Genomic DNA, 26,432 nt, shown 5'->3' with positions numbered 1-26,432 from the left:
TCCCAGAATGATTTATAGGTCTGAAAATCTACATAGTCTTAACCTAATCGCTCATGTTTAAGCTGAGAGCAAATTAGAAATCATTTTTCAGTCAGTGTTAAGAACAGAATTAACAACAATCTCTTTATTTATGGACAAATATGCTTCTTTCAAATACATTAAGTACACAGTGTTCTGTAGATCAGTTGGGGCAGTGACATGCAGTTACTCCTGATTACACCTGGTAAGGCTTCGGTTTAGACCGATGTTTTAATTAAGCCCTGATGGTAATCCTGATATTTCCAACTAAAATCAGAACCACACTTGTACACATGCTACAAGTTGTGCAAATAATAACATGCTTCTAACTTACATAAATATCATGCCTCGTTTTAAAAATGCTTGAAACTGCTTTCTACATACAGCTGAGCAGGACTGCTGCTGAAAACCATTTATACATCGACATTGTCTCTCTCTACAAAATTACATTTTAAATAACTTTTAGATTAAAGGTATTAGAACAAGCTTATAAATCTTCCAAAATATTTCACCATTCTATAATACAGAAACTAGGACATTGCAGTTTGAGAGTTTCACTGGCAGTCTTGACATCTTCTGGTGGGATGTCTGCTGTTATTTGCCTTCATGCTGGACCTCTAGTATGTCTTCTACAGCAAGGTATATACTGTAGTTAAGACTTATACATTTGCTCCAATTGTGCATGATCACCGGCCTAATTTCTCAAACCCAATTTTCCTCACAATAATCGTCTAATTTCCAGGTGCTGCTTAGTTAAATGACAAAGACAGCCAGTAATCAGTGCTGCTTATGTAACCGCAATTTAGTGGACAATTCTTTCCACCCAGAGAGCATGACCGATTATGGTCTTCTGGTCATGAATAGCTGTGGCATCATCAGTATGTGACCAGCAATCTCCTGATAGGGGGAAACCACACAGTTTTGCCCCTTGGGAGCCCATTCCTTTATCTTAATTACTTTATAGGAGTAAGATGCTGTTCAATAGGAGGGCAACATTCACATACTCGTTAGCACACAGGCCAATTTATCATAGCCAATCCACTTAGAGGCAAGAAGTTTTGGAGGTAGGAGAAAACTACAGTGTGTGCACAATTATTAGGCAAGTGATTATTTTGACCATACCATTTTATCCATAATTTCCACCTCCAAGTCGATAAACTTGAATGCTTATTGGATTTAATGCATATCAGGTGATGTGTATTTGTGCAATGAGGGAGGGTGTGGCTTAAGTAGATCAACACCCTGTATCAAGGTGTGCACAATTATTAGGCAGATCCTTCTCAGGGAAAATGGGCCAAAAGAGAAATTTAACTGACTGTAAAGTCAAAAATTGGAAAGTCTTTCAGAGGGATGCAGCACTCTTGAAATATAAAACATTTTGTGGTGTGATCAATGAACCATCAACGTTTCATTGCAAATAGTCAACAGGGTCGCAAGAAACGTGTCGAGAAGAAAAGACGCAAATTATCCGCCAAAGATTTGAGAAGAATCAAACATGATGCTACCAGGAACCCATTATCCTCCAGTGCTGCCATATTCCACAACTGCACAAAAAGTTGATTCTGACCAGATCAAGAAACTGACTGAATGGAAGGCCTGTGACTGTTAATGAAATGAAGGGTGGTTATATTGGTCACTGAGGTTTTTTTTTTGGAAATTTCAGAAATGTTTATTTGTAAATTTTAAGTTTGTTTATTATTCTCACTTTAACAGGTGAAAATAAACAAGTGTGATGGGAAAATCTTTGTTTTTCATTATTTGCATAATAATTCTGCACACTAATAGTTGCTTAATAAAGGTATACATATAGATATTCTCTTAAGAAAGCCAAAACTTTACTTTTACTACTTAAATGTTCAGGTTTGAGGGTTTGTTAACATTTTGGATTGACCAAGAGCACTGTAGCTGTACAATAACAAAAGTAATCCTCAAAAATCCAACTTGCCTAATAATTGTGCACACCGTGTAATGTGAGCCTGTGGAGAAGTGCACAGAGAGGAACTTGGCTTCAGGACATACTGTACAGGGTGACCCAGGAGCTGTGAGGCAGCAATGATGCAAAGGCTGCACCATAATGATACCTCGCTTGGGAGCACAGAGTAGCTTCATTTCAGGAAAAAAATAGATTAGAAACCTTTATAGTTTGATTCATGTCCAGACACAACTACAGTAATTCAGTTTTCATTTTGAATCCTTGGTGTGTGAAATCTTCTTCCACAGCAGTGTCTTCAGGTTGTTCAGGATAAGCGAGTGTTCCATCTCCATTTGCTCAGTGGCTCCTCTCAGGGCCATGCATGCATATAGCTGCTTTTCCAACTCTTCCTTCACTTCCGGTGGTGCTCCATAGAGCAGGTAGTCCTTTAGTGCAGCACACACTTTAGTCAGGTTGGGCTGCGTCACCTCAGTGGTGCAGCGGTGCTTCGTGAGGTCACAGGTGGTGTGGCAATCTACTCCATATAGACAGTCGGAGTCAATTTCACACCGCCGCTCACGCATCACTTTCTGGAAAGCAGCTTCAGGAACGATCCGTCTAGCATCCAGCACCTTCAGGTCATGGCGCTCTGTGTAGCCGAAGCACGCTGCATTCACTTCACACATGAGAAAGCTGCCAAATGGCCCATGGAAGATGTCTTCCACCAGTTCTAAGAGGCCAATTGCAATTTTGGCCTTGCGAGGCCACGATGGTGTCACCCATTGATCCATTCTCCTGCGTAGTCCAGCTGGAAGCCATAACTCCACAGCCCAGGGCAGGCTGAGGCCATAAAGTGGTGCATAAGGCACCTTTTCCACTACATACAAGTCTCCACAAAATCCCAGAAGTCTTGGTGTGTGTTCCCGCCCTTGCAGAACCACTGCCATCAAAAACTCGTTCAGTTGCAGCAGAGCCCAGGATGAGCGAGCTTCTGCCAGAGATATTTCGCTGTCCTTGTTGGCATCAGCCACGCCAAGCACAAGTGCCACCAAGTCGTGCAGGTTGGCCTGATCGCCCACCTTCTCCTAAAGGCAGGATAACAGGTGTATTAGAAAAGGTGAATTATGTTCTTTTTGGAGTCTCTGGGACAACTTGTGATTCCTCCATTAGAAAAGTACTTTGCTCTCACCTTTAGGTGGCTCAGGACCATCTCTCTGAACTTCTCCACAGATGTGCCTCTAGTTGGCCTATTAAAGGCTGCCGATTCTCTTCGTGGTTCCAGCTCTCCTTCCAGGTCATAGTGAGGAATGTCCTCCATGTGGCACTTAATGATACCCTCCAAATCTCCCCAGCTACCAGAATACACCTGGAATGTACATACAGAATCTAATGCATCCTGCCAATTTTACAAAATGTTTTCATTCAGTCTTTACACAAAACAGCGATAGTGCCTTGCTGTCTCATAAGTCATTAAGTTGTCTTTAGAAGGCAGAGCTTCAATAGCTACAGTGTGAAGTTACCTTCAAGAAAACATTTTCAGACAAGAGTCACCATGTTGCTAGTCTACACACCTCCACCTACTGGGATCTTTATAGAAAGTGGAGGAAACCGGAGAACCTGGAGCAAATCCAAAGACCACCCAGAAAATCTTAAGTAAAACATTACAAAGAACTTATTTGTCCAGACACTGCTCCCTCTCTCACCTATGCTTTCAGCTTCCTTTTTTTTTAAATACAAGGTTTATGTGAGATGTAGGACAGCAAAGAATATCTTCAAAATGTTAACTCAAGGTTATGTGCAAATATTTGAATCGGCGATGCTTTGACACCTTTCTGCATTTAAATACCATGTTAGCCATGTAGCAGTAATTGTGCCTTGAACATACCAGTTGGTTGAATGATATAGACTACAAGAACAGAAAAGTAAAACTGAACTATTTTGTATGTCTGCGTGTGTATGGAAATGAACAGTAATTAGATTCTGACCTGGTTACTGGGTTTGGCGGACAGACATTTCCCAAAATACAGTGTCTGCTTCTCACATAAGCTGCTGCATGCTGTACCATCGATCACCCCTTTCTGGAACTTCTCACACTGAAATAAACACAGACATCAGTTCCCGTCAGAGGAACACCACTTCTCTTATTCTGCACAGGTTCATTTGTGTACAGTTATATGGTCCAGCAGATGGCTCTCTTGTCACTATTGTCACCTCTAGCAAGAACTCTAAAAAAAATTCTGGCCTTGTGTGTGAAACGTTGAGGTTGAACTCACAATAGTGTTTTTGCATTCATGTCCACGGCACAGCTCTGTATAAGAGGAGTACTCGACATATACCACCCAGCTTCCGACAAACACAGCCAGCCAGGAAAAGAACAGGTACTTCATGTGCAAGTAGGAGAACCGAGCCTGGGCACAAGACAGAAAGAACAGAATATTATGGGATGTTTATGATAAACTGCAAATTTAAGAGGATGTTAAAGGGAAAAAATCCACCCTGAATCACTTGCATATCAATTTTTATATTATTAACACAATTTTATATTGCAACCCAATATTTCATTTGCAACGTAATGTCCGAGTTGACTTTTTCCATTCATCGACACGTTGACTTTAGTTAACAGTTTCCTGAATTACCCACAATTTCAATTGAATACCTGCTGATAGTAGTGCTAGTGAGAATTAGCACTTCATCTGTAGCCTACATTCTGCTCAAACGGATAAAGTTCCAAAGATTTGACGTTCATGCTAAAACTGCTGTCAACACCATCGTTCTTGTCGTCTCATAATTTGCACCCGAGCAGAGTCTCTGCTGCAAACGGTGTAAATGTGTCATGCAACTTTGAGTGTAGCGTGTGCTGTCTTCACAGCTTCTAACGTGAATTTCCCATTAATATGATAGTTAAGGTTGTAGGAAAATGGTGAAAGTACAAAAATCTGCTGTTTTTTTCTTACTATCCTAAGTTTGAAAATTCTTCCATTAATTAATGGTGCCTTCAAAGCAACATTCTTGTTATCTTGCATACTGATTATAATTCTACCGGACAAAACTTTGGCGCGTAACTTGTCCCGCAGCTTTTGTCCTAGACCCATGAATGAGGTGTCAAATCGACCGGCTCATTGAGGAGAGGTGTGCTTTGACTTTTATAAGCGATCCAACCTACGATGTTCGTACATCGGACGAAAAAAACAGCCAAAAAATGGTTTACCCTAGCAACCGAGATTTGCTACGTGCAAGCACCGTTCACATTTTCTTCAGGAAATGTACATTCTAGTTGCTATTGTAATCGTGATAAAGTCCCACTGAGCCGAATGGTGCTGTATTCTAGTGATTCACGAGACATTGTCTGCCACTGATGTCAAACACATCAGAAATATTAAAATATCAGCATATCTAGTTCTGCTCTCAGGGTGGAGATTTCCTTTACAGCCTATTCTGTGGTGGTCACATAAAAATGGAGAAAGGCATAGATTATTAAATGCATTAACATTAAGACATAGATCTAACATTAAAACATAATGTATTAACATTAAGACATAGATCTAACATTAAGACATAATGTATTAACATTAAGACATAGATAAACTCACACATACACACACACACACACACACACACACACACACACACGTGTGTGTGTGTGTGTGTGTGTGTGTGTGTGTGTGTGTGTGTGTGTGTGTGTGTGTGTGTGTGTGTGTGTGAGTTTATCTATGTCTTAATGTTAATACATTATGCCTTAATGTAAGATCTATATATATATATATGTGTGTGTGTGTGTGTGTGTGTGTGTGTGTGTGTGTGTGTGTGTGTGTGTGTGAGTTTATCTATGTCTTAATGTTAATACATTATGTCTTAATGTTAGATCTGAGTAAAGATTTTCATATATATATATATATGTATATATGCATATATAGACAGCACCAGGGCAAATGTGTCATGAAAATCTTTACTCAGATCTAACCAAAGTGCTGTGCAATAGAAATGAGGAGGAAAAAAGTAACAAAAAATAACAACGATTAAAAAACTATACCAAGACGGTTTTATTGTACCCTGCTGAATGAAGAAAAACAGCTCAGAGGTTCATTTGTTATTCTTTGACATCGAGTCCAGTTTTGATTGTAGAAACCAGACATTTGCCAATCTGCTCTAACCAATAAGCCCTCATGTTTCACCACTATAATTTAATTTCTGTATGCAGTGCATTAAAAATCATTGTAGAAAGCATAATTTAAACGATTAGCTGGTGAGACAAAGCACTGAACGTTTGGGAGCCTGTTCATCTGAAGCAATCTCAGTTTTCACTGACCTGACACATTCCTGTCTGAAAAACCAGATCTGACATTATCTCTCCTCCAGCACTGACAGGCAGAAACAGGGCCTTGTAGTGCAGTACAATGGCTTCCAGCACTGATGACTATTATTAAGTATGTGCTGCACGAGAGAGTAAGAGCGAGCGCAGCTTCGTTTATTTCCTGACAGCAATTGAGAGGTTTGTAGGAGTAAAGAGGTAGGTCTCTGCCCCATTGTTACCGTCTTAATCTACAACACCTGTGAGCCGTGTCTGCACAGTTAAACAGCTCATGACGTGAAATACACTTGCCCGCAGCAATAGCAGAAAAAGTGAACAACCTAATAAAGGTGGCCGTGTGTATTCTGTCAGCATACGGAATGCGCACAGGATGACAGATGAGAGACACAGAACAAGTCATAATGAGGAGGCGAGAGAGTCGGCCTGTTACCAATAGATGTGAAGGTGATAACACTCGACATGATGTGAAAGTAGAAGGCTGTACTCTTATTACTGTACCATATGCTACAAAAAAGTCCAAAGGCTCAATAAAGTTAGGGTTAATGCAATATGTATAAAGGGGAATAAATTATTAACATAAATGCCTTTCAGTATGGACACCTCCAATCTCTTTTCTAGAAATCTGTCAATATTCAAACTAGACCTGTGCAAATAGAAAGCTGCACACTGTAAAACCACAACCCTGAACCAACAATAAAGTGGTTACTGAAGATAAATAACAAGCTGCACGTCGTATTTCATAAAACTGTGCACATCAGCATGCAGCTACATTTACATTGATGGCATTTGGCAGATGCCCTTATCCAGAGACTTACAGACCTGCTTTAAAGTCTCTATCCATAAATACTTCCTGACACTGGTTCACTAGGTCATAGACTAAGAATACCGTCAGTCTTAAAACTCTTTTGGTGATATAATACAGCAAGAAATATAATACAGTAAAAATAAATAAATAAAATAAAATAAAGATATTTAAAGAAAAACAAATTTACATAAAGAAGGTGAAACATTTTCATTAAACACTCATTTATTTTTACTTCAATTATAGATATAGGTATTTAAAATAAAAGCCCTAAATAATATTGACCTTTTTTTTGCCCTGGATCATCATCCAGTCATTAAAACCCTCAGGATTTGGCCACTTTAAAAAAAAATTTTTAGACTGTGCTTGTGACTCCCAACAAATTCTTACTGAATTCTACTGAAATACTCTGTGGTTAAGGTATTGGACTACTGAACAGATGGTCATGAGTTCGAATTCCAGGTGCACAAAGGCTCCACTACTGGGCCCCTGAGCAAAGCCATTAACCCTCAATTGCATAAATTGAAATAAAATGTAAGTCACTCTGGATAAGAGTGTCTGCTAAATGCCAGAAAAATGTTCCTGGAGAAATGTCTCATTTCACTATGTACGGTGTCAGCAATATATATATATATATATGGTTGAATTGACAATAAAAGCTTCTTGACTAAACATATATTATACAGAAGTTCAGTATTAATATTAGATGTGTTTGTATTTATCCCCAATGAGCAAGCCTGAGGTGACTGAGGTGATTGTGGCAAGGAAAAACTCCCTTACATGGAAGAGGAAGAAACCTCAAAAGGAAACCCATCCACAGTTGGGTGACACTGGAGGGTGTGATTCTAATTTTTTATAGACACCAAGGAGTGTTATTATAAATAATGTTCAATTTACATATACAGTCAGACAATTGTGTGTTGATTATGAGATCATGATACATTACATCAGTGTAACAGTGTGCTAAGTCATAAATACTGAGCATTATTTTAAACTGGACTGTCAAGTAGGTTTGGAGATTAGGATGTTAGGATCCCATAGAGAATCATCTCAGGACTAGCTTACTGTAGCCCAGTCTGCATAAATTTGTGTAAATAATCTTTCTTTCAGAACTGCTTTCAGAGTTATTGTATTCAGAGTGTAGATATTAATATGAGAGAAGTCTGAAATCACTGTTACACCAGAGCTCAGCATTAGAGACCAACAGTTTCTGTTAGATCTACACCATTAAGAAACAATCAAGCACATCTTGTACAAATTCTCTTGTTAAAAGAATAAGTTCCTTTATGTTGTTAAACAAGGCAGGATGGTGGTGCAGTGGGTAGCAGTTTCAGCTCCAGTTTCAGTTTCAGTCTGCCTAAGCCTACATTGTTGCTTGTGTGGAGTTTCTGTACAGATGTCATGTGCCCGAAGCAGCTTTCTTAACATGAAGGTTTCCAAATATATTTGGAAGCAAAATATGAAACTCTGGTCATATAACCAAACATGGCAAGGTTATGGATATTTAAAAAAGCATCATCAGTGGTAAATGAGTGAAGAACATTTTTCACAAGCAAAATGCTCACTTAATGTATCTATGGATACTTGAGGCAAATAATTTAGTTTGAAGTGGTTCAGATAAAAGGTTTTGAATTAACAATTAAGAATTGGAATTAAGGTTTGGAAGTTCTGGTTATAGTCTGCATAACTGAGATGATTTTAAAGCACTTATTCACAAATGAATTCTATTTATTCTACTTATTCACACTATAAATGCACAGCTTGGCTGATTCTAGGCCTTGCTATTTAAGCACTTTGACTTAAATCCAGGGCAAACATTTGTTGTTATTATTACATCTGTGCTGTAAAATGGCTGCGTGCTGTAAATAATCTCAGCCTATACAAACATGCATCATCAGCGATGACACATTAAATAATGCTTACAGCAGAGGATTAGCAGACAAATCACAGACTTGATGGAGCCTCTTTTATTCATTAGGTAATGATTATCTGTCCTGGGTTTGACAGTGATGGACGTTTTCACTCGTGTTGTTTTTGCTCGTCCTGGCCATATGCAAAGATGTTGTAAATCAGGCTTCCAGCTTCTTAAACCTGTTGATAATATAGCCTTAGAAATATCAGTCTGAACGTTTAAATCAGCAGTCTGCTTTCCAAGGATGTGATTTAATTGCCATTCCATGATAATGACCTTACCTTCGAGACATGAGAGTATCTGCTCACGTGTCTTAAATGATGTTCGAGTATTATAACCGAACATGCCAATGGGAAAATGATTGATTTGCCTTTTAAGTAATGCAATATTCCTGACAAGTAACAACAGATTCATGATTCAGATTTTGAGAGAATATAAAGAATCTACCAAGGAAGATGCTGTAAACAGAAGTGCTTTGGAGTCTCGATCAAAAACATATCCTCATGCCATTACAAATAGTACATGGTCTAAGAATACCGTTGTGAAAATGCTGTGTTAGAGAGTAGTTAGTCTAGCAAGAATTTATTTGAATATATATTTATTTATTTAAATGAACACTTATTTAAAAGTTTGGTTCATTCAAGTCAAGTCAAGTCAACTCAAGTCAAGTGGATTTTATTGTTATTTCAACCACATACGGCTGACGCAGTACATAGTGAAAAGAGACACCGTTTCTCCAGCACCATGGTGCTACATAGAACAAAGACGGAGCTACATAGAACAACACAGAGCTAAGGACTTAAGTAAGTTAATCTTAGCCACATAAAGTGCATCTGTGCAACCTGCTGCAAACAGTGTGAGGGAAAAGACAGTGCAAACAAACAATACAAGACACTACACAACAGCAGCACCAACCAGAGCACATATTGTATATTCTACAATACATGTGCAAAAATACTCAAATGAACACTTGAATATTATAGCAACACTGGTGTACCAGGACAGAGATGAGTCTTGAGGCATGTCTTTGTTGTACTGTGTTGCATGTAATAAGAAGGTTAGAGAATTAATACGCAGTGTTTTTTCCTTTTTCGTTTTCTTTACTGGCAGAATAGATCTAGCAGTCAGATTCAGTCTGTCAGTCTGTTAATTCAATCTAATCTCCCTCCCTTTTTCTTCCCCTTGTGGCTCCATTAATGACAGGCCATTTCTTCCTGTCTCCCATGAGCACTCAGAAAGATGCTAATGTAGCCATTGCTATTCCATCTTACTTTCCCCTTCTGCTCATTCCCCTAAACCCCCATTAAGTATCTTCCTGCTTCCCCCCACTTTGCTTGCTCACTCTCTCTCCCACTTCCTCTCTTTCTCTCTCTCCCAGGATCACTTAGGCACACTGACAGATACGGGTGGTCTGGCATCCTGTGCATTTTTTAATTCTCCCACATAACCCAGTGTGCTTGTAACCATAGGATTATTGTGTGGGAGAAGAGGAGTGGTACAGAACTTTTCAGCAGACAGTACAGTAGAGTACAGCTACTGATCTGAATCCATAACTATCCATAACAATGTCATGCGTGTCCATGAAAGTAGCTGGTGTTTTCTGTAAATCAGAGTGGTGACATTATTCTCACACTGCAATTGCAGTGGCATAACTTAACTTAATTAACATCTTCTAACTGTGTAAAACAATGTCAAACCGCATGCTAAATTTTCAGAACTTTGTGATCACCCCAGTTTCTTGGTCTAAAACCTAGGATTGGGAAGATTCTATTCATGCATGTTTTTTTTTTCTCAGACAAATGTCATTTTCTTTCAGCTTGTATTGAATTGCAATGGAAAAGCGCCATTCATTCATTTTCAGTAACAACTTCCAGGAACCCTCTGCACATCCACATTCACACATCGGTTCACAAGTTGCAATTTAGTCACCAATCCACATGCATGTCATTGGAAGGGTGGAAGGAAACTGTCAAACCAATATTTACATTTACAGCATTTAGCAGACACTCATATCCAGAGTGACATACATTTTTATTTCAGTTTATACACCTGAGCAATTTAGGGTTAGGGGCCTTGCTCAGGGGCCCTGCACTGGCAACATGGTGGACCTGGGATTCAAACCAATGACCTTAAGCTATGACTGAGCTACCACATGCCTGAAAGCCACATGGATATAGAGAGAACATGTAATAATAATCCAATAACACACAGACAATAATCCAAGGATAGGATTGATCCATAACACTGGCAAGGTTGCAAATTTAAATGCTGTACTAATGTACTGGCCTCCCACCCACTTTCGGTTCTGTTATACAGTGATCAGAAGAATTTAAATGCATTTAATATGTTGGCAAATGTCATACTAAAAATTACAACTGCTATTTTCACATTGTAAACAAATCTGGAACATTGTCAATTTGGAATAATGGAAAGTTCTGCCATCAGATGTGAATGTTTCATAAACAATAATATCAGTAGCAGAGATGGAGAAGCTTTAAGGTTTGATTCACTTTACGAAGTATTTTCATAAGCCATTGTTTTCCTTTGTGGCACTGCAATCAGACACTGTTATTGCTGTGTGTTGCCTGGTAAGGGAAGCTTTTTTTAAACAGTGGTTCGCTGACTGAATTAATGGCCTGTGACGAGTTTATGTGACCGTCCTTGAACAATCAATGGTGTAAACTATTTCTAGTTTCACCCATATGCCTGTACTCTCCACACAAGAAGGGCAACCGTATTCGGCTTGATTACAGAATGGATATCTTGAGTAACAAAAAGTTTGAGGTCACAGATTTGTTTCCATTCCGTGACATACCGCACTGTCTGGTGAACATGAGCATGAGCACTATGAGTGTGAATGTTTGGGAGAGGAAAAAATGCTCCATGTTCCAGCTCTGTTTATCAGTTAGATTCACAGCAGCATTCAGAAGGTCAACATAACATAACTTAAAATCCACTTGGCAAATAGTAACTGGGTAGTGCTACAGTAATTGAAAATAATAATTAAACAAACAAAAAACTCTCAATACTACCAAGAACTAGCACTGGCTCCAATTATAAATGAAGTCTTTTTGCATATGCCTCTATTAGCTTTGAAAATCTGACCACATTTGAAAGGGGAACCATTTCTGTGTTAATGGCCGTAGCTTTGGTATGGGTACATAATCAAGTGTCTACTTACAATTGGACATATAATGTACTGTTGCCAATTCTTCTTGGCAAAATTGCTCAAAGTCCATTAGACTGGATAGAAGCAAATGAGTAACACTGTGAAATTCTTTCCACAGATCCTCAGTCAGGTTTAGGTCTGGGCTTTGACCGGACCATACCACATTCAAATTTATATTTACATTTATGCCATTTGGAAGACACCATTATCCAGAATGACTTAAAGAATTAAAGTTCCACATGACTTATTTATCAGTAGGGACTGGGGAAGTGGTTAGAGTTGGCAACATGGATAGAATCAAACCAAGATTTTTTTTTGAACCACTCCAGTATACATAGCTTTGGTAGTATTAAATTTGTTATTCTGTTTGTTAAATAAATCTCTGCCCCAAACTCAAGTCTCTTAAAGACTGAAAAATATTTTCTTCTATGAGTGCCATCCGAGTGCCCAGTGTTTGGATCTATCCATGTTGCCAACTCTAATCACTTCCCCAGTCTCTACTGATAACATTTACATTTACATTTACAGCATTTGGCAGACGCCCTTATCCAGAGCGACGTACATAAGTGCTTAAATCTCTAACATTGAATACATTAATGCTGGTTCACTAGGTCACTAATGCTGGTTCACTGATAAATAAGTCACGTGACACTTTAATTGCCTAATGTGAATTCCAAAATAAATTTTAATGGCATAATTATAATCTGATGGTAAACAGAGCAAATGTAGGGGTTTCACTTCAAAATGAATTGTAGCGGTATAGTTTAAAAAAAAACATACAAAAAACCCACATATGTTCCAGTACAAACTAATCATACACTTAAGACCAAATACCAAAGTAGTTGGGTTAACCTCAGGAGCTTTAAGGCACTTAGGTTGACTAATCGCTCTCTGGTGTCTTGGTGTGTTACCATGGCAGCGCTCACTTAATTAGAGGAATAAGTCCACTGTTCCATGTTGTGCTCTTGCTGGTCAGTGAATAAATGTGAATCAGAGATGCTGCTGTATTAAAGCAGCGTATTTACAGCTTTTGTGACAATGTAAAGAAAAAAAGAAGCTGCAGGGAAAATAACGCCGCTGAGCACATCCAGTGTTTTCCTTATTAATTGTAAAAGCCCAGGCCAAATAGAGAAAAACAACAAAGCATTAACTATAGTAGGCTACTGGAGGTAAAGTGCAAGTGAATTTGAGACAAGAACTCAAGCTCTTTTGAATAATGCTCTGTGGGCACATTTAAACAGAAATAAACACAGTAAATAAAAGTGCATTAACCTAGCACTAGGCAGTCTTTTACAGAAAGTGGCCCGAGTGTTTGTTTCAGAAATGTATACACATTTTTTAAGATTTTCAGAAAGGTTATAACATTAAGCTCTAAGTAAGTTAAACAGAGAATATAAGACCAAGGAGATGTGATAGTTTTAAAGTTGAGGAAAGACTCTATATGGAAATTGGGTGATTTGTAACCCATCTATTAAATTTTAGATTTGTCAATTGATCTGATATTTTTACAAGCTTTTTCTTTCCAAAATGTATTAATTAGCTAATTAAAATATTTTCTTTCATATGCTGTTTTCTCTTGTTTAAGCTAGTTAGGGAGTTAGTTTATTATTGTAAATTTAGTTTTGTTTTTGTTTGTAGTCTAGTTAGTTTATTTCTAATAGTTAGTGGGTTTGTTTGTTATTTTGGCCTTGCCCCCTCCTGAAGCCTTGAAATCCTCCCACATTTGGAAAATAAAAGAACTTGTTTTTGATATTGAGTTTTGGTCTTTGTTAAAAGCCCTGGGGTTGGGAATTGAACCTTGGTGCCTCCACACATCGCACCATTTTTATTCTGTTACTTGTTCCCTAAACCCTAGACTAGCTGGGGACGTAACAGTGCCATTTTACCGATTTATTTGACTGACGAGAAAAGCCGAAAAGAAAATATCATTCCATCCAAATCATTTTTTATCTATATATTATTTTAGTTATATTTTTACAAAAAGGGAAAATAAACAATAAGGGTTAAGAAGGAACAACATCTCATGAATGTAGATAATCTGGATGCATCTAGAATTTTGGTTCTGAGAAAACTGTTTTAAAATACAAGGTTCGATATGTTTACACTGAAATTAGTCCGATTTAGAAGTATTATAAACGTATTAGTAAATATTAGTACATATCCAAATGACAAACAAGTAAACAAGCTTTATTTTTAAAGAATAAAGGGAAATATGACGACCACATTTTGCTAAATGGGCAGAGCTTAAGCAATCTTATCAGATGATATGTTTCAAATAATGTTTTCGGTGCAGTGGGACGAAAACAATTTTATTACTATAGCGAAGTGAAGACATGTTATAGACAGCAATTAATCAAAAAACAATTCCATAAACAAACACACAAACAAACAAACCCTTCGTGTTTTCCACTTGTAGTCTTATACATCCTTATAAATGACTACTAATCACAATAAAATATGCCTTGAAATAGCCTTCATGATGTTAAATATCAATCTGTATTTTAGGAACAAATACCAGGTGAAAATAACAAAGAACCCGGAAGAAGATTAGATTGTTTTACTAAACTATTAAATGCTCAAACCAAATATTTTCACATTATAATCTTGCAGCTTCTTGATATTTAGTTCACTTTTATGCTGTTTGAAAAATTTAAGCAGATGCCATGATGTACCAAAAACTTTGACATCAATTTGCTGGTTATTTGGTCATCATACCATGTATTTTTCATAACACTACTATATACAGATGTACAGAGATCATGAGCCTCTCAGAAAAACTGTGCCACCATGGTTTAATGACAACACAATTTTATTTCATTTTCTGCATTGGGAACATGTACAGAAGCAACAGACCTCACCTTGGCCCTTGCTTCTAGCCTTTACTCTATTATTCAGTATGTAAAACTTATTCAGTATGTAAAACTAGTACTTTTGGCTTTTACGTTATTAGGCTGTCCTGATGCCCACAGAATCAACATGTTCTTTTTTTTTAGAGCACTGCTGCTTCCCAAGTTCCAATGAGAACACTGCAGCTGTGTCTAACTTAAAAATATAAATAAATATATATTTATCAATCATTATTTGACTCGACGTTTGTAGCCATGTATTTGCCAGTAATGGATCAGCCATGAAATCTCATGTGAATGCTTAAAAAAAAAAAAAAAATAAGTGGTCTTGTTAAACTCTAAGGACATGCTGTCATGGCATAAATACTTCCCACTCTTTATCGATCCCTGAGTGGTCAATCGAGGGATCATCCGTCTCCAGACCATTATAGGTGTAACATTACAAAATAGTGCACAAAAACAAGACATAGGCTGCATGACCTATTCCATTAATGTGTGGAGAAATTAACTTCATCCTGCTAATGTTGATTGTTTATCTTCAGGGTAGTGGTGTTCAACAATGAAGAGGAGCTAATTATTAGCGTGCAATGACAGATTATTGATCTGAGGTCGTTCATTCTGCTTTTCATTAAAAGAAGCAGGAGAGAGGCAGGGATATACACATATATCCAGACCTCAGTGCATCTCAAAGGCTTATAGAAATCACTTTTAATGAAACTGTGAAAGATTTAGAGGACGTTTACTGACCAAAGGTCAAACCTACAGACTTTCGATGGTTCTTTAGGGTTTGCTCATCATTTTTATTGTATTCCACCAACAGCACAACTAATTAAGATCATGGCCTTGCTTGGCAAACTCTTATCATGCAATGGCAAATATTAAATTTCTCTCCACTTACAGTTTTTGTTTAAAATCTGATTGGTTCTAGTCTCACAAACCAGACTACCAGTATTTGCTAAACAGTTTGTTACAAATGCCATGAACTGCCTAGCATCAAATAAATAAATACATATAAATGACTCATGGCAGGTTTTCAGTATCAAGTCTTGATGATCGTTATATAGACCTAAATGACTACGGTTCAAGGAAATGACACCAAAGAAAAGGTGAAGCTTTTTAGACTTTATGTTGGTTTTCTTATTTGGGATAAAGATGTCTGCTTTATATCACATTACAAATGTAGCAAAAAGCAAGATAAAACTAGATTTGTAAAGTTTGTCATGACAAACTTTGATGTTGGCTTTGACAAACCAAGTATTCGCAAAGGACTGTGTTTTTTGGAGGCGAGTGGACATAAGGATCAGTGTTACATTTGGAGGCAAGTGGACAGAAAACTAAGGTGGCAAAACATTTGGAGGCAAGTGGAGACGAGCATGTGACGTCATCTGAATACTCGTGAGGAAGTTCCCCGAATTATTCTGAGTGTTTTGATATGTCGTATGTCAATGTTGTAAAAAGTTTTTTGATTTTGCATATATGGGGGTGGGGCTGCGGGACAACCGAAAGGCCAGTCGGTACACCAATTTAAAACTTTATTCAGAGTATCACCCTAAAGGAGCTGGCCGAGTTTGGTGTAGATATTTCAAAAGCTTGCCGAGTTATAAACCTCCAAATTTTTAATGGGAGTCTATGGGAAAAAAGACCATTTTGAGACCCGGTACCTAAAGTACCGGTACTCGGATCGCTTAAAAAGTAATAACATAAAACTTCAGACAGGGGTCTACGACATATCCGAATTTGGTGCATGTGGCTCGAAAGCTCTAGGAGGAGTTACTCTTGATACATTTTTGTCTAAGCTTAAATAGGAAAACAGAATGTTGGCTTCTACAAAGCCAACATAATAAAATAAAAAAAAAACGGACAAAAGGACATCAATAATTATGAGAAAATAAAAAAAAAAAAAAAGATAAAAATGCACTGTATATGAATGATAAGGATGCAAAAACTAAAAAAAATCCTAATGGGGTTCATTATATTGCCAAGTGTGCATGTGTATACTGAAAGGTTTATGCATGTTTATGCTCTAATTAAGGTCAACCCTTTTTTAAGGTGGAGCCCAACAGGTTGTCTTTCTGTAATTACAGCCCCAAATAGAAGTTTGTCTGCTAGTTATTTTCTGCCTGCTCCTTGGATACCAGGGATGTTCTTTAAATGCTAAGGAATTATATTAAAATGCCCTATGCCACAAAGAAGCAAGTAATCCCTAAAGAGATTTGCATACATCATTTAAACAAGAATCCTTGCTGATTTGCAGTCAAGCTAATATGGCTTGTTTGGGTAGACAGCAACACAGGAGGACAAACATCCTGATAGACTCTCAGAGACACACTGTGCTGTGGGACTGTAATCTACCCCCTGTGGACCACAAGTCACACAGCTTTTCCACTCAGCTCTCTTGATGACTGGTCTGGGATTTCAGAAATACGTCAGAGCATCACACTGCAGGTATGTACCATCATGCAGGTCTGTCGCTTTTGCTTTTCATTCTCAATCGTCTTTTGCTACCGGGTGAGATATGAAAAGAAAGAAATATTGTATTCATGCCTACTTTCGCCACCTCCTTATCAACCATACATAATTCATGTTCATAAAGTGATTCCTCTGTGCCCTCTCCCTAATGGCCCCCTCCTCACCAGAGTGATGAACAATCGAACGATAACCAATGAAAGAGGAGGAATAATGGGAGGAAAAAGAGAGGCGATGGTAGAGAAAAAGCAAAACAGCGGGGAACAGAAATGTGGTACCACTGCATTCTGTAAATATGAAAGGAGATATGGGTTTCCAACAGAGTGATATGGTGCATAAATTTGTGAGAAAATGAGAAAGATAAAGATGGGGCAAGATTTAAGAGAGATAATTATTGCTTGCATTACACATTAGCAAAACCCAAATGGTGGAGAGGAAATAACAATAATCAGATTCTTAGTGCTGCAGTGAGGCTTAACTCTTTTCTTCATACACAATCTGAATGGTGCAGTTTGCCATTAGAAGGGGGTTGGAGGGTCATATTTCCTTTGGGAAGGATATGTACTGAATGGGACATGCTCTTATCTTGCACTATAAAATGTAATGACTATTTGCTTTCCAGATGGATGCTTGCCAAACAATTGTGGTTGTAATAGGCTGCAGTAGTACAACTCACAGGCAAAAAAAAAAAAACAGGCAACATCATTGTCCTCCCAAAGTGGTGGTACTATCTTATGCTTGAAGAACTTAAACAGGAGATTAGACATTACAAGGTAAACAAACAATTATTCTCTGATATCAGGTATAATTTTTTTAGGATAGAAGGGAAGGATTTCCCAGCAAGGGTGCCAGATCTATGTGGTAAAACCAGTCCAACAGGCATTCAAATCCACACTATATGGTGAAGTGGCTAGTGCTATGGTGCAGTCAGAACAGCCTAGAGTTAAAGACACTCAAAACTGTGGAGATGATAGTGGACTTTAGGAAATACCCCCTCAACACTACTCCCCCTCATAATAACAGCCCTGTGTCATCTTCGGAGACCTTCAAGTTTCTGTGCACTACCATTTCCCAAGACCTGAAATGGCGGTCCAACATAAACGCCATTTTCAAAGGATGTATTTCTATGCCAATTAAGGAAGTATGGTCTGCCACAGGAGCTGGTGATGCAGTTCTACACTGCAGTCATTAAATCTGTCCTGTGCATATCCATCACCATCTGGTTTGGAGCAGCAACAAAACAGGACAGGAACAGACTGCAACGCACAGTTAAAACAGCAGAAAAAATAATTGGTGCCCCCTGCCCACTCCCGAGGACTTGTACCATACATGAACCAGAAACCAGGCAGGAAAAATCACTACTGACACTTCACACCCTAAACACAACCTCTTACAGCTCTTCCATTCTGGCAGGCACTACAGGACTTTGTTTACCAAAACTGCCAGACACAGGAACAGTTTCTTTCCCCAGGCAATCACCTTGATTAACAACTCACCATAATTATATTCCCCGCTTCATATCAATAAGTACTGCATTATCAGAACTGTCAGTCATCACATCATCCGTATACGTTGCACACACTATTGCTGCTGTATACTGTACAAAAGTTCTAAACTCTTTATTGTACCAGACACACAATATTGTTATTTGCACTACCATGCACACTCACACTTTATGTACATTATGTACAATACTCGCACTGCCTATATTGTCTCACATTGTCTGTATTGTTTCATATAGTCTGTTTTGTCTCCTCTTGTCTTGTCTTGTCTTGTCTGTTTTTGCCTTGTATAGTCCAAGTTAAATGTATAGTGTTATTTATGTCTGTACTTTTGAGAGTCACCAACAGCTGGAACCAAATTCCTTGTGTGTATCAACACACTTGGCCGATAAACCTGATTCTGATTCTGATATAGAAATTCTTTGTATGCTGTAGCATTACAGTTTCCCTTCACTGAAACCAAGAGGCCTGAATCTGTTCTAGCATGAAAGTGCCCCTGTGGACAAAGTGATGTCCATAAAAACAAGGTTTGTCAAGGTTGGAATGAAGAACTTGCACAGAGCCTTAACCTCAAACCCACAGAACATTTAGGGCAAACTGGAACACCAAATCTGCACTAGACATCCTCAAAAATCCCCAGAGCACATGCCAATAGTACATATGAATGTAATGATCAGGTATTCCCATACTTTTGGTTATATAGAGTAACTCAAAAGCAACCTGTTCCTGTCTAATTCCACTACCAATTGTATAGTCATGTTTATACATAAGCAATGTAATATCTTTTTAAATAAACCTTGAAGTGTTCCTAATCTTCTACTAGTCCTAAGAATATTCTTACATATTGTATATTGTCATAAATAAAGTCTACCTATAAAGAACACTGTGCCACCCTACATTAAATCAAATAGAGTTTATTCATCCAGGAGTAATTTACAAATGAGAGCTGGTGATTGTGATACAAAATTTCAGTTAATTTACACAGAGTAAGTAACTTCTGTCCAGAGTTGAGCTGTGTAGTTGCATAACTAGATTTTTTTTAACAGCGTCCAACTCCCTCACCAACACAATCTCTTTCCTTAAAGCACAAAAAAAGATTAAAAGATGAATTTAATGAACATACAAATAACACTAAAAGGCTACGAATCTAGTATATTACCAATTACTCTAAATTTAATTCGATGTGCTCAAAAGCATGCCAGAGGTTTAAAGTATAAGCAAACCAAGCACTGGTCTCACAACTCAGCAAGTTAATTCATAATTTTATCTATAAAAAATAAGATAAGCTAAGATGTTGTTTACATCAGTATTCTCTGTAAAATAATTTATTTACAGCACAAAACATTAATTTTGCTTTCAGCTTCAATTTCTCTGCAACTGTCTAAGTAATGCTTTAAGGGGCACTAGATAAAATATGTTCTTATTTCTAAAAAAAAAAAAAAAACTTTTCTAAACTTTTTCCATCTTCGTAATACACTTTTTCTGAGCCAAATGGCTTCAACAATTATTTTGATCTACACAATTTTCCACATTGATCTAGTGAAAAATTAACAATATAAATGACTGCACCTTTAAATTTGTTATTACATTTGATGTCTGAATACCAGTACTTTTTTTGCACATACCAGTGCACATACTCAGACAAAATGGCCCAAACGATCCCAATTCCATTTGAAACATGCAGACTTGGCAACCTGTATCCTTGCATCACAGCATGCCTGTGCTGCTTGCTCCTCCCAGGAGATGAGCTTGCTGATGGACATGTCACACAGGCAGCACGGCCCACAAGCTAGTCCGATTAATCTCGTCTCAGACAACCAGCAATCATTCGACCCAGCCTCCCACTGGAGAAAACCCAACACAACAGCATCCGCCTACAAAGTGGAACCTAGTGGGGGTTGTAAACTTCCTACACGACACAACCCTTACGGATCCACATATACCTTACAAGCATCTCCCACAAGTATCCCAATGTTCAATACATTAATTTCTTATCCAGAGGAATAGAAATATTTTGCTGCGATCATAAAGATTTATTTCTGTTAAAACTACAATGTAAAAATATGTTATCCTATATGCGATATGACTGAAATTTCTGCTAATCTCTTTATAAACGTATAACGTTACTAGCTGTCCTGTCTGTGTAACCTCGTTTAGTTTGTGACACAGTTCCCTGTGCACTGAAAGCTCAGTTCCCAATTCTCATGGGAAATGAAAAAAAAGAAGGCTGGACGACTGGCAAAGTCTGTAGCCCAAAGCAATGATAAAATAGGCTCCCATTTAGAGTCTAGGATGGGGAGGGTGTTTTGATCATTTTAACCAAACTAAGACACTACACATAAGTAAAGTTTTAGTGTGGGGGGAAAAAAGCAAAAGCCTAAGACAGATTTTTAGAATGTGAACCACTGAAAGAAATGATGCAAAACGTGAATATTAAAACCAACAAAACAAATCGAGGTCATTTTATTTTCTGTCCATTTCCTCCATAGGTTTGTTTTATGCTGCCTGGTGCCAAAAGCTTATTTCAGCTCAACACAAAAAAATGCTTATCTGCTGCCAAAATATTTTGCTAAGTAAGCCTATACTTAATACAGTGCTATAAATTAATTCTGTGTATTTTGTGTCATGGTGCGTCAAAAAGGCATGACATTCAGTGAACAACCTCAAGAATTTTCCTGTCAGCTAAAATAAGAACTCTAAAGAACTCTCAAAAAGAGTTTAGAGATTCTTGGGTCTTGGAAGCCCTTTGATATCTTGTCTAGTCTACAGAATATAACATGTTCCTACTTCCTGATTTGCTTCCTGACTTGAAAGCAAATTGTCCGTCCTTCCTACATGGCTGACTGCTTAGAGCAATTTATTTCCCTAGCCCAAAGTCACTTTAACAGAGACTGAGCATCCCTAGAGGTAAACCGAAAGGTTAAAAGAAATGTGAATATAAAGCTGTCACAGAAGAGTTGGTTTCCTCCCAATGGGAAACAACAATGGCAGTAAAAAAGGAAACAGCATCAAGACTGTGGATACATTTTACATACATCCATCTTTCTGTACAACATTACAATCAATTTAATTTGTTCATTATAAATGCTGGCTGATAAATTTGTTTTCAGACCATTCCATACTTATAGTTTTCCAAAATGTTGCCCCACTCCCAAAAAAATTACACAGAAATATTCTGTATAGTAAGACGTACTATAGTGATGTAGCCTTCGATTGTAAACATCTGCCTACAAAATCTTGATGTAGGTCAGAAATAAATATTTAATATGTATTGATGACAATACAGTCATGATATTCACTGATCAGGCAATTAATGTTCAATTAAACTATTAGGGTTGAGCAATGCATTATATGCATTAACCTATATCACAAGGTCTCATTCACTGCATATTATGAATGATGTGAAGCAAACTATTAAACAAACACACACACTTAAAGGCAGACAGACAACTGCAATTGCTCACTCACTTAATGCCTTTGTGCATCATTCCATGTTTCCTTTGAATACCAGAGTAAACAGAAGCTTGTAACCCACTCATTCAAACCAAAAACCACTAAAGTTCTATTGTCTGTCCTTCTGTGGGATTTGTATTTTATTTTTTACACCGTGAGCAGTAATGGACAATGTATAGATTGCATGTTGCACATTGAATTCTTTCAGTCAAATTTACTGAGTCAGATACTTGTGTACTGGGTATTTTAAGCAATAAATAAATTTTGATCCACAACCTCTCTAGACAAAAGCACATAATCCTGGAAGGTAGTAAAGGCTTTTTCTTTGCCTCCACCTTGCTCCCATTTAGAGTAAAGTGGGCCAGAAAAAAGTCTATTCCCCTGAAACTGCTGTCTCTTTCACTGACTTTGAGACATCACTGCTCACGCGCTGGGCCATGATGCAAGTTTAAGATAAAAGTAACGAACACCACATCTGTGATTAAAGTCGACATGCTGAAAGCTCATATCATCTGATCGAGATTGAGAGATTGGTGCAGCCATCGTTTAGAAACAAAATGAATCGTTAGTTTCTTTTTGTTTGTTACAAAACAGATAATGGGCTGCAATCTATTCTGAAATACTGTTGAAATGATGCCTTACTTCCTCTGAAGACTGAATATTGTTAGGGTTGAAACTAACAGGCATCTGATCACATAGCACACCCTTTTTAAAAAACTGTAGGATAACCAGCTTACCTGCACTGGGACACACTTTTACCGCTGTGGCTCCTGATGCTCTGCTTCTACGTAAAGCTATTCGCCAGTGTGCTAAAAACTCTGATGCTGTGGATGATCCCATAATGATCCCATGATAATCTGCACTTCCCAAAATCAAAAATCTTATAACCTGTTTGAACTAATACTCTGATAAGATAAACCAGCAGGTTTGTTACAGCCATGCACGCGGTCTCAAGCACTTATTGCAATAGCTATACAGGAAAACTTGTCCTCACTGAGAAAGCACTGTAATTGGAAAAGGATTTTAATTTAAGCATAAAGACCAATAAGGCTCAGGTTTCAATAGAAATAAAGGGTAAGTAATGTACTATATCATATCCAACAGATGTTTGGATGCTACAGTACATTAAAAAGTTACTGATGCCCAGTTACTGTTACCAATACAAAAAGCACTGTATTGTTTTTCTAATTTCAGGCCTTTTCAATGACCAGGAAATTTAGCTAATCCACTTTTACTTCCACCCTAAGAAAAAAATCAGTACAAGATCAATACTCTAGTTGTTGAAGGAATTTTAAAGCGTAATGTCTGTGGCCTGTTTTCTTGTTGTCTTGCCCTTCTTGTGCAAACCGCTATTTTGTCGCTGGCTGCCAAACAGATTCCAACAAAGACAGTCAGGTATTAAGCAAGTATTAACAAGAAGTTATTTGTTATGCAAGTATTCTCGTTCTGGGGTCTGTTAATCCCCAGGAGTCTTTTCAACCAGCAGCTAAATTGATTCTTCTGAAACTCAATAACTCATCAAATTCTCATTATCGGTTTTAACAAAACTAGAAAAGCTGCTGTTAATATGATGTATGTTTTGATCTACATTTTTTTAAAGGGACTGTGTGTATTTTTAACATGTTTTCACAGTCTCTGAGCAGGACCACAGGCCCCGGGCTGGTTTTGAACCGCTCGGTTTGGTTTGGTGAAGCTGAGCTGAAAGTGTTTAGCTTCATGTATATAGAATATATAAGAAATACTCTCGTGGGTCCAGTAAATAAATGTAATTGTATTACACACCTGATAATTAGACGGCTGGATTGTGTTCAGAATATTAACGTTTTATGGAAATTTGCAGATTTTTTCCCCACTGACTGGATAGTTTTTTTAATACAATTTTTTCACTCCAAACAAGTGACAGCGTATGTCTTTGTTTCATGTTGTATTCCTTTCACTGGTGTTGTTCTTTAATGTTATGTGACACAAGATATTACTGGATGCCATAAACCCAGTTTGAAAACTGATCTGTTTGTTTTTCTACATCCGGGTCTCAATATTGATATTGTAATTAAAAAGAGTTGCTAATAAAGCTGTCACTCATGGCGCATGTATTTGCTACAGCAGACAGGCGAGATACTGTAAGCTTTTATTCCTTTTTTTTTCCCCACAGCATTTTTTATAGCATTTTAACGAAGGCAAAGGGAAGTGTTAATAAACAGCTAGCTAGCTAGCTATAAAGACGGTATTATCCATCAGCGTTGTTGCTATAGCAACCGCGCGTGCGCGCTGCGCGAGGACGTGCTTTAGCGACGTAGCCACCTCAGTTTGGTGACAGCTCATCTCCTCTCTTGGGTGAGAAGCTGGTGAGGAAAAACGTTTATTATTCATATTCATTACACTTAAAAAAAAAAATAATAACGACGCCTACAAAACGGCTGGGAGATGAGGTGAGTCGCGGCACGGACGAACAGAGGGAAAGTTTGGACACGAGAGGATAAAGCTGTGCTACATACACCATGAGTTCAGGTAAAAATGGTGCAGAAGGAATTTTAATCCCCTCAGCTATAGCAACACTGATGGAGACGATTAACAACCCCTACCTGTATGTAGATGGGCTTCTTCAGCCAAACCCACGGAATCACGTTCCTCGCCATGACTTAAACAGCTCATCTCACAACACTAACCTGATCCGGAAACAAACAAACAAACAAACTGCTGTTCATCGCAGTTCTACAGACACCTGTAAAGCTTCAAAACACATGCAGGTGAATTAATGACAGTGAGAGCACTTACTGAACTGGAGTCCCTGGCGCTGTGTGTGTGTGTGTGAGCGAGCGAGCGAGCCTCTGTGTGTGTGTGTGTGTGTGTGTGTGTGTGTGTGTGTGTGTGTGTGTGTGTGTGTGTGTGTGTGTGTGTGTGTGTGTGTGTGAGCGAGCCTGTGTGTGTGGGAGCCTGTGTGTGTATTTTACATTGGACCGCTAGATGAGGCTAAACAATCAGCTCTGCTTCACCTTATATTTTTGTTTATGTCTCAGCTCACGTATAAAGTGCATTATTAACAATAGCTCATCATTCATATCCTGGGTAGCGAGAAAAAGACATGTATTATTTTTTGTCATGATTTTCTGTGAACAAATGCGTTAAGGTGAACTATTCTGGACTTTTGGATAGAGTCGTATGAAGAAGTAATGCTGAGGCTTAATTTTTCTAGCTCAGACTGTAGATTCATATAATTGATGCAGGCAGGTGAAGGTTCATTATATATATCAGAATCAGAATCAGAAATTTCTTTATTGCCAACTATGTTTTCACATACAAGGGATTTGTTCTAGTACAGGAGCTCCACAGTGTAACCAGAATGGCAATGATAAGAAATGAACACATATATAATAAAGACAGTTGTACGTACAGTGGAAAAATGTGCAAATTGAAATATAAAAGTGCAAACTGAAATATAAATAAGTACGTGTAAACAATGTAAGAATAGGGTTTGTTCTGTGTATGTTGTATATATAATGTTCGTTTTGTGCGGTGAACCCAGTAAAGCGTGACAGACTGTAAAGAAATAAAAAGAAAAAAATGAATGCAGCCCTCCTTCTTTAAGTATGTAATATGTTGCCCCTTATTACTCAAGAGACCATGAGACCATGTTATATTGCTTTGCTACTGTATACTGTATACACTGCTCAAAAAAATAAAGGGAACACTTAAGTGAAAGTGACGTACGGCTAAGTACGGTGAACCATACTCAGAATTCGTTCTCTGCATTTAACCCATCCAAAGTGCACACACACACACACACACACACCGTGAACACACACCCGGAGCAGTGGGCAGCCATTTATGCTGCGGCACCCGGGGAGCAGCTGAGGGGTTCGGTGCCTTGCTCAAGGGCACCTCAGTCGTGGCCGGCCCGAGACCCGAACCCACAACCTTAGGATTACGAGTCAGACTCCCTAACCATTAGGCCACGACTTGCCCCAACACAATGTAACTCCAAGTCAGTTACCCTTCTGTGAAATCAAACTGCCCACTTTGGAAGCAACACTGATTGACAATCA

At 38.1% G+C, this 26,432-nt stretch overlaps 1 protein-coding gene across 2 annotated transcripts; it reads right to left on the bottom strand.

The window, feature by feature from the left end:
- Positions 1–109: 109 nt before the first annotated feature.
- dipk1ab (divergent protein kinase domain 1Ab) lies at positions 110–25,300 on the bottom strand. 2 transcript variants are annotated; one of them, XM_027147001.2, is made up of 6 exons: positions 25,165–25,300; positions 24,972–25,055; positions 4,204–4,338; positions 3,916–4,023; positions 3,120–3,296; positions 110–3,015 (listed from the first exon to the last, which is right to left on the bottom strand). In XM_027147001.2, exons 2-6 carry the CDS (start codon positions 25,023–25,025, stop codon positions 2,200–2,202), a joined length of 1,290 nt encoding a protein of 429 aa, XP_027002802.1. In that variant the 5' UTR covers positions 25,026–25,055; positions 25,165–25,300; the 3' UTR covers positions 110–2,199. The 2 variants fall into 2 exon arrangements, with proteins under 2 accessions (XP_027002802.1, XP_047670105.1); XM_047814149.1 differs by lacking the exon at positions 25,165–25,300 and having other exon boundaries at positions 24,972–25,136.
- Positions 25,301–26,432: the final 1,132 nt, after the last annotated feature.

The sequence above is a fragment of the Tachysurus fulvidraco genome, chromosome 5 (genome assembly GCF_022655615.1).
Source record: "Tachysurus fulvidraco isolate hzauxx_2018 chromosome 5, HZAU_PFXX_2.0, whole genome shotgun sequence".
Lineage (NCBI taxonomy): Eukaryota > Metazoa > Chordata > Actinopteri > Siluriformes > Bagridae > Tachysurus > Tachysurus fulvidraco.
Note: the sequence above shows the minus strand (reverse complement) of the source record. Positions and strands in the feature narration are given on the sequence as shown.